Consider the following 10,000-nt stretch of genomic DNA (forward strand, 5'->3'; position numbering starts at 1 on the left):
TTTAGAAACTAGATCTCCATTTAATTTGCGAGTACGAGTTTTCTGTGAGCCAATACAGCAACTAATAACTTGATGCATGTGTTTGAACGACGGATGGCAACCGGAAGTGGGACGGAAAGATAACTAATGAGAGGCTTTGCAGTAGTGTTCAGGTAACTACTATCTGACGCATTGGAAATGAGAACGGCTAGTCTAATCGTTTTAGTAGAAACCTTTCAAATTAATCCAAAACATCCAGTTCTCAACCAATCGTAAGTAGTATCACTCAATAGATAACGCGCACGCAAATAAATCGGGTTTGCCAAAGAGATCCGCGTTAGGATATTATAGGATTCTTATTAAACTACAAAAGAAAATGTAGGGTACATTGTTGTTCTTGGTTCAAATGGGAGAAAGTTCAGCCGAAATTAATGATAAGTGCCGAATGCAAGAAAAAAAAGGAATTAATAAGAAGCATTTTTGCTTTTGTCTTCAATAGAACGCTTCAAAAGCACTACGTTTATTACCCAGAATTGCCGCTTGAATCAGCACATATCCATCAAAGAACAGCTGCATTCGAAAGCGAAGTTGAAGCGCTGGAGAGAAAGCTCTTCCTGGAAGAAATTGCTGTCGATATTGCAGATGAGAGATGTGATTTCCTGGACAAGAATTTGAGGTATGGAGAAGTGAACTACTTCATAATTTTATTAAGTGGCATCCATGCAGCTGGGCTCATGAAACTACGTAAGTATCTTCATGAAATCCTCCCTTTCAACGTCTTAAAAATTCTCCTTTTGCGTTAGTTGACGTCGTTTTATATCGTCTCTCAGTACTACATACTTGGAAACAAAGGTTTTGTAAAACCGCATTGTGAAACAATTAATTCTTCTGTTTTCTACGTGTTCCAATGACCGACACAATTTTACGAGAGTAAAGACAATTGCAAGAGAAAGCATGATTTTTTGGGGGGTCTGTCTACGGTAAGCTGGTATAACAGTTTGTCCTCTTTTTTACCTCTCCGATTTCGTTTGCAAGGCGAACAAGCACCCTGAGATCCCTCGTTATCGAGCTCTTCCATTCGATCATTAGTTGACACCTTTAACTAGCACAACAAAACTCAAATGTTCAGAAGAGACGTTTCAAAGTTCTTTAGAGACAAGCTCTGGCTTCAGCATTTCATTGGTACCCATGCATTTGCTCGTCCATTCTTGTATTTGTATAGAAAATCAAATATAGTTACTGCACTTAGATAAAAGGTGAATGTACTTGAGTGCGATAAGAACAGTTATTATTCATTCAAAATATTTCCCCGTTTCTGATTGGTTAAAACCACACGCATAATTCACCATAACCAGCTGCTGTTCACCAAATTTGGAAAGAAACTTCGTCATATTGAATCAATGACGTCAAAAGTGCAGCCCGCTGCAGACTATTGAACCGATGACATCAAAATGACGTCAAAAGTGCAACCTGCTGCAAATTATTGAACCGTTAACCGAAAAAACCTGGGGACGAGATTGTGTTATTTTTGTTGAGCAGAAAAATGGCTGCGAGTAGGTTTAGAAGTTTGAGAGAAGAAAATATTTTGAATGAATAATAAAGCAATTATTGAATTCGGCTTTCGTAGAATATGAAGAATTCTGCAGGTCGAGGAGGATGTTATCCACCTCGGCCTTCGGCCTTGGTGGATAACACCCTCCTCGACCTGCAGAATTCTTCATATCCTACTCAGCCCCATTCAATAATTGCTAATTATATGGAACGTGAAGAGGGTTACACCCTCCAGGGACATTATACCGCGCGATCTCGAGATCGAAGTTTTCTCAACCTCATTAAAGATTCCCGCATATTTCTATCATTTATTTTGAGGGTAACAAAGTTACAATTAAGGTGTCTTACAATTCATGCTCATTAATTGAAGTTTGATTCACTTATTAGGTTACACAAATGTTATGCTATAAAACAGATTCCTAAAATATTAAAAAACTCTTTCAGGCGCGTTTACACTGTACAATTTTTCGTTCAACTTGTCTTTCAACGCCAAGGCGAGACACTGGTTGCACGAAACATTGCTCAGTGTAACATACATTGCAACGGCCAAAAACGTTGCGAGACAAGTTGCAAAAACCGTTGCGGAAAGTAGAATGGAGTTCTACTTTCCGCAACGCTTCACGCGACGTTGCAACGAATTTTTCAGTCATTGCACAATGTAACATCTGTCCTGCAATTGTGTCGCAACGGTTTGCAGCCAATGAAAATGATAGATCTTCGAAAACGAGACCATTTGCAACAAACGTTGCCTATAGTGTAACACCCATCAAGCATCTTGAATCGTAGTATGAGAACTTTTGTCGCAACAAACTTGCCGATTTGAACTGCTCTTTTAGCCTCGAATATGTGGACGGCACCGGCTAAATCTCCTTGACAATATGTGTAGGCAAAAATGACTCCTAATGCAATACAATACTAACAAAAAATTCTCCCGATGTTATCCGTCCGGCTTTGTATCCTTTACTAACGCATTTGACTCTCTTAAAACCACCAAGGAACATACTAAGACAAAATGTGCGGACCAAGAGAAGTCTGGAATGTTCGAAACTAAATATAGGAAAGAAAGGACTAAAGGATTGAATAGTATTTTATATGTCCCCGAGGTCTTCAGTACACGCTGTACACGGTCAGTAGCGCAGTGGCAACCATTTATCAATTAGCACCAAAACAAGCTACACACACATCCTTGTCATCCTTGCGCATAATAAAATAAATATATAGAGGATATTATATGGCCGCGCGGGGTATTCAACACTCGAAGAGAAATTTCGTATCTCCGTATCTTCGCTACGCTCACTCGTGAAATATTTTTCAAGACTCGAAGAGAAAATTCTTATCTCCGCGCGGCCATGTAATATTCTATTTATTATATGAACACCAATGAAATACTAAATCATTTCACGAAAGGTATTGAAGGTGCCATTTCCTTATGTAACCATAGCAACAGCGATCTTTTCAAGTGTGAAAATATCATGTTATGAAGATATCATGTTTTCGTGCGAAAGTTCACTTGGTATTTCATTGGTGTCTATATAATAAACTCTGCACATAACACACTCCACAAAACGTTCATAAATCTTTTCAATTTCATAAAAGAATGAAAAGATAAAAGATTCCCAAACCTGTCAAAGAACTTTTGATTGATCATCGTTACAGTAATGCCGCCCTTGTTTATTTGCAGCTTGCTCCAACAGAACGAGGTTAATCTTCAGTGGCAATGTTCAAGCGACCAGAACAACTTGGAAGCGTTAAGACTAAAACACGAGACTGTTCAATTTAATCTGCATCAAAAAGCAAATCCTATTGAGAAATGGACCGTTAAATCACTGCCTAACATTCACGTTTACTTTTCATCAATGTAATTAATTTTCACATTTCACGTCATTCGGCAGAGACAACCGTTGAAACATGACTCCGAAACTTTTGCGAAAACATTTGTAAACAATTTCAACTCATTGTAAAAGTTCTTGACGTCATTCGACAACTTTAATCTGAGAGCCAATAAGCTAAGTCAGAAAAATTTCAAAAATAATTCTGAAAGTTCTAAAGCAGTTTGTGGTCATTTAAAACCTGAAAATCTCAATGTGAACACTGTAAATTTGTGATTAATTACCATTAAAATGTATAGTTTAAAGTCATAATCAGTTGTCGCGTATTCAATGTTGCTTAAAAGTATGACAGAAAGTAAGATCTCGCAAAAGTCAATCAGAAATAACAAACTAAGGCAATCAAAAGCTTCCCCAAAGAGTTCAGTTGAAATTGAAAGAATGCTTTCTTGACCGGTAATCAACTTCATCCTATTCCTCACGACAACCCCGCCTCCAACTTTTCACAATACAGCGCTTATAGTTCAGCAGATAGACGGAAAAGAACAAACACCCCAACAGTGCTAATTTGTTTGTTTCTGATTGGTTCTCGATGATGTCATTTACTTTTTCCCCATTGGTTCCTTATCTCTATGTACTGCCCATGCTCGCGTCTTCTCATTTTCCATTCGAGTGCTGTGCCCTACACAGCTCTTAGCCAGGATTCTCCCACGTTTTTACCTATATACTGCTAAAAATATACACACCATCGGTTTTAAGTAATGGCAAGGGGTCAAGTCACTTCGCTTATACAGGGCTCAGCCAAGCAGAAGGTTGGATTTGGGATTACGTGACAAGAATGGATCAAGATCAGCGCGTCCTTCTTCAGCTGTGTAGCCTGGTGTAGTAGTTGGAGATGTTGAAAACGGGCGATGGGATCGGGACCACCCATCAAGTAGCCGACTGGATACGACATGGACGTGTTTGAGTCCACCGTTCGTTTGCTCAACACCGGCTGGTAGCGTTTGATTTGTGTGAAAGTTGTCTGAGGCGGCCAGATAATTCTAGTGGCACGGTTTTTTTGAGAATGTTGTTCTTGAGTTGCCGTCGGAGCAAGAGAGAATGAGGGGACAGAGAGGGAGGCTCCCGGTCCAGCCCTTGGGATATGTCATGTCCTCGAAAGTTATTTTTAGACGGGCGGAAGTCTTTGTTCTCGCGGAAGTCTGTTGTCCGAGACGTCCGCATGTAGGCCAACCTCGGGCTGATGTTTGAAAGAAAATAAATATTCATCAGCCTTTCACGTGCGCCGCCATTTTCTCTTTTCACTAAGAACCTGAGAGCGAGGCAAGACTGCACGCGGACGTCTCGGAAGACAGACTTCCGCTAGAACAAAGACTTCCGCTCGTCTAAAAATAACTTTCGTGGACATGACATATCCCGGCCAACGCCCTGAGCCTCCCTCTCTGTCCCCTCATTTTCTCTTGGTCGGAGCCATTCAATTGTTGAGGGTGAACCCACACACTTAGCAGTAAATTTTTCCTTTAATTGTTTGATTTGTGTGAAAGTTGTCTGAGGCGGCCAGATAATTCTAGTGGCACGGTTTTTTTGAGAATGTTGTTCTTGAGTTTGCGTCGGAGCCATTCAATTGTTGAGGGTGAACCCACACACTTTGCAGTAGGTTTTTCCTTAGTAAGTCCGATACCTGTAAATCTGTTTATACCCCGACACAAAGTGCACGATGCGATACTCAGCATCCTCCATTTTATGTCACTGAGAAAGTTGCCGAGTGCAATCTCAGCTTGTCCGGGCCACCATGTCATGATAAATCACCGGATCGGTGATTGAGGTGAACCAGCAGGCTATGAAGGATGCAATGAAAATATTGGTGCAACTGCCTTCGATGCTATTTGGTCGGTTTAATTGTAGATGACATTCACCATTTCTTCACTGACAACCCGCACGACATAAATAACCACGGAGGTGGGAACTCATTTTTTCGTTGACAGAGTTCTTGTCAATTTTGTTGAGTTTAAAGACTCCAGAAAATCCTTTGCTTGAACTAGTTTCATCCCTTTCAAGAATCTCGCTATGGCGTGGGTGGATGTCGTGCGCGGCTTTTCAGCGTGTTGTCGGATCGCCGATTCTTTACGGCGCTGCACGCCTCGGGTCGTGTTCCAATGCTCTCGAGGCGCAGCATTATTTGCTCTCCCCAACATCGTATAAAAAAATCAAAGTCCTTGCACTCAGCCCTGTAAACGATACCTGTTATTCACTCTTCCGGTAGATTTTTAAAACTGAATCAAGTTTTGCATTTAGTCTTAAAAGCAGTCTTTGTATTGAGCTGTTGCAATGTTCGTTTTACCCTGTCCAATACCCTTTGCAAATAATGTATTATAGCAAGCCCAGCAGAGTCCTGTTGGTGGCTTTGGTTGGACTGAAAGTATTTTCATTTAATCTAGTCGGATAAACATTCATCTTTAAGATTTCCTAGACGCGGAATGTCTCCTGTTTTTTAGGGTCCCGTTGGAAAGGATGGTGTCCGCGCAGCTAATGTAATGACAACAGTCCTCTTGTGTCGCGCAGAGTGATGCGGATCAAATGCCAGGTATTTGTTGGTATGACTGGCTTTTCGGTAGACGTCCACCTCAACCTCAACATTGGGAATTAAGAGAGGAGGACACACTGCTATCCAGGAACGCGGTGATTGGTTTGCCGTTTATATGGGTAAGGGGAGCTCTATATCTGCTGTAAACTGATGTGCGGGTTGACCATTTAAATTGAAAATCAAATTTGGGGCAACCTGCTCTCTTGGCTTACACATTATCTGCACCACCAGACGTAGGTTACGGTTGTGAAATCCACTCAATCAGAGGAGCTAAATGTGACGTGCGGCATCCCTCGATATTAGCCCCGTGTTTATACACCAATGACATGCCAGAGGCTGTGACATCAGGCAATCTCTACCTGTCTGCGGACGATACTACAGTTTACTGTATTGAATCCACCGTTGATGAAGCATGTAACATACTAAATAACGCACTGAAAGGAAGGAACTTAATTTAAGTGTCTAGTCGTTCTAGCGCTGGAGCGCTAATTGGGGACACTGTAAACTAAAATGAACAATGAAAGTAAGTCAAGTCAAACGTCGGTTTTTGAGGAGAGGGGAAACCGGAGTACCCGGAGAAAACCTCTCGGTGTAGAGTAGAGAACCAACAAACTCAACCCACATATGACGCCGAGGCTGGGAATCGAACCCGGGCCAAATTGGTGGGAGGCGAGTGCTCTCACCACTACGCGATCCCTGCACCCCGCAAACAAATGACTAACTAAGTGTATGACTAATTCATTAACACCGCACTCTTGAAAATGTGCCGGAAGTGATGTTGTTCCACCGGGGGTCCTTCACTGGTCCACTCCCTTTGATCACCATTGGGAATGTCAACATTGCATGGGTCTATCTTACAAGACTGCTGGGCATTACTATCCACAGAAAGCTTACTTGGGCGAATCATCTTAAGGAATTAAAGAACAACTTTGCCAAGAAATTGAACTCATTGAAAAAGTGCTCTTTTCTTAAGAGAAAATCACTTCTTGACCTATACTTTAAGGTGATTCAGTACAAGTTATGGAACTCGCACAATGGGACTCGATTTATGATGCTTATAAACAAAGTCTTGTCAAACTATTCTATAACATAGCCAGCGATAATATGCCCGGAATGATTTCGGATTTAGTTGTATCGCGTAATAGTCCGTATAACTTAAGAGGACATAATAAGGCCGTCGTTCCACGATTTTCCACTTATTTCATGAAAAATTCTGTTCGTCAACAATCACAAGTAAAGGTTTGCCCCAACGGCTTCAGGTCACAACGAAAGCCGTTTCGTTTTTTCTAGCCAAATTGAAGGCTTCACTTAAGTTTGTATGGTGCTTTTTTTTTTCAGTTTGCCGAAAAGATTTTTAACCCAGCGGAAAATTGCATGAGAAAAGAAAAAGAGAACAACAATTTTGCTTATTTGAACGTTTCTGTAAGCCGTCTAAAAGAAGCATACTACATTCTAAAGCTAAGTACACTGATTTTGGGAAATTTCGAACAGGAATATGCTGTTGCCTTGGTGTGCAATGAGGCTCCCACCCTCACGGCCCCAACGTTTCAAAACGTTCGGCGCCTCCGTATATAACAGCACTGATGTCGTGAAAGCAGCAAGGCCCCGTTTCCTCCCTCCTTTTTTACTTCACGCGCAGAACAAATACCCAATTTTTGTAGAAGTAAAAGGATCTTTTAGAAATTTGAATTCGTTGACACCCTGTGATTATGTGCGCTTCATGGATGTTCATGGCCCGGAAATTTTAATTTATATGCATCACAGGTTACATTATATGCAAAGAAAGGTGGAATACAAAGCTAGCTGAACCTCTTCCTTTCCTTTCCTTTCTTTTCCAAATACAATACACTAGGTGTGATTTCCAACAATATTTTTATCAACGAGTTTTTGTTATCTTGATAGTAGCAGACGGTCAATTTGTGTCAAATGATTTATTTGATCAAGCATCCATATGTAGACAAACGGCTGGCATATTTTTTTCTTTTTTTAGTTATCAGGTTTTATTTGTTCGCTTGATTATTTTAGTTCTTTTGTATTATTAATTTTAATTCATTTGTAAGTTTTCTGAGGTTCTTATCACGTATGCTGTGACTGAACCGAATCAGACGACGACTTTGTTGTTTCAAATTAAGCAGAAAACCGCCCAAGCTTCATTATCACAAAATCTATAAATAGTGAGGAGAATTAATCAAGGGCGATTGATGCCTCAATTAGTAAACCTGTTTAATTTGAAAATTCTGAACATTGTTAATTATGACTTACAAAATCCTTTCTACTCGTAATATCAGCATTGACTACTTTAATTTGTGGTTGTCTATAGAGGAGACTGAACTTTGGAGAGTCTTGTCTCTAGAATATTCTTTGTTTCTGAACGAAGCGGTTTTGTCATGAGACGTGACCGAGTTAGTAATTAACATTTATATTTCGCCTATTCAGAGCATTAAATGGGTCAGTTAAGCCTGACCTGCCATGTAATGAAAATAAATTTCACGGAAAACAATTGGCCTCTCTTATGATAACAAAGAACTGTCTCTCAAATGAATGGCATGTTTTATCCAAAAAAGTTGAACGAGTAATTGACACGTGCTGAGACATTTGTAGAGTGAAGTCTCACTGTTAGAGCGTTTAATAAGAATAGAGCCTATAGAGGAGCTCGTATACAAGAGAAAAGATGTTACCGTCACATTTGACGGTTGGTGACCAAAGGCAACTTTTTCCTGATCCTCGGAGGAAAGTTGCATTCGTTGACCATCAATCGAACAAATATAACAACGAACGCAGAGAATCTGCAGTTTTCGGCAGACCAAGGATACTTTTAGAAGCAGTTACACAGGGACGACTGCGGCAAGTTCGCCTGTTATTGGATGCAGGTGTTAATGTAAATTGCAAAGATCTGGACACTGGTCAAACGGCTTTGATCAGAGCCATGTTCCTTGACAGCAAAAACCTTCGACGAAGAACTGCAAAGATGTTATTGAATTATGGGGCAAAAATCAAGTTGCTGGACAATTTGGGGCGCTCAGCTCTTTCTTGGGCGTGCATTTTTGGAAGAGAAGACATGGTCAAGTTGTTCTTCAGCGGTGCGAAGGTCGATCTTGCATTGGAAAATGTCGATGCCTACGGCAACTCAAACTTAATGTTAGCGTGCATGTCTGGGAATGTAAACATTGTTGAAACGCTCTCGACAGTCTTTCGAAGAAACAGGCTGAATGTTAACAAAGTAAACAATCGAGGCGAAAGCGCTTTAACGATAGCACATGAAAACGAATTTGACGACTGTGTGGCGGTCTTGTTAAACGAAGGACATGCAAATTCATTTCCCTACGACATCAACGTTATGCGTCATGTTCTCAGCGCTGGGATAATAACAGCACAGAAGCAGAAAAAACAACACGGTAGTTGTAATCTTCCAAGATTATTTTGTTTATACACAGAACAGCTTACACACTCGTATCCGAAGAAAAAATGTCTTTCGGGAGGAGTCAAGCGTACAGGCGCTTTTTGATTCGGAAAAACCATATTTCTCTTTTTTTTGAATTAACAAAAAATGATCACAATTTTGTTTTCAAATAGCAAGTTTCCCAAATTAGCCGGCTGCCAATAAAAGAATTGCAAAGTGCTTCGAACTGCATCTCGTTCTTGTTTGTCGATGACCTTCGCCTCCTACAGGAGACACAGACCCACACGCAAACGCGACAAAAAAGTAAGTCACGGTAAACGGGCAGACTTCGTTTGCCTCTTGAATTCAGTAGGGAGCTAAAGCATGCGCGTTTTTGGGATGCGGACAGCAACCGGAAAATAACATTTCGTGAGCCAGGACAGTGGAGAAAAGATATTTTCACACAAACACATTTGCATTGCTAAAATGCAAAATTAGCAATGCAAATGTATTTGTGTGAAGACAAGTTAAAAGGGAAAACAGCTCAATTCCGATTGCCGTTCGCGTCTCAAAAACGCGGGTGCTTAAACTGTGTAAATATACGACGCAACAAAAACAGTCACACCGTGCGAAAAGGCTTTCATGCCCCATTCACACCAAACCTTAAACAAGTTTTAAACA

General features: G+C 40.7%; 1 protein-coding gene across 1 annotated transcript; it reads left to right on the forward strand.

The window, feature by feature from the left end:
• Nucleotides 1–8,484: 8,484 nt before the first annotated feature.
• Nucleotides 8,485–9,566, forward strand: LOC138014422 (ankyrin repeat domain-containing protein 63-like). Its single transcript, XM_068861489.1, has one exon. It carries the CDS (start codon nt 8,612–8,614, stop codon nt 9,443–9,445), a length of 834 nt encoding a protein of 277 aa, XP_068717590.1. The 5' UTR covers nt 8,485–8,611; the 3' UTR covers nt 9,446–9,566.
• The last annotated feature ends 434 nt before the right edge of the window (nt 9,567–10,000 follow it).

Source organism: Montipora capricornis, chromosome 8 (assembly GCF_036669925.1).
Source record: "Montipora capricornis isolate CH-2021 chromosome 8, ASM3666992v2, whole genome shotgun sequence".
Classification (NCBI taxonomy): Eukaryota; Metazoa; Cnidaria; class Anthozoa; order Scleractinia; family Acroporidae; genus Montipora; species Montipora capricornis.

What these genes read in the sequence shown, in the direction of transcription:
- LOC138014422 (XM_068861489.1), top strand. Translation starts at nt 8,612, where the DNA reads ATGTTACCGTCACATTTGACGGTTGGTGACCAAAGGCAACTTTTTCCT.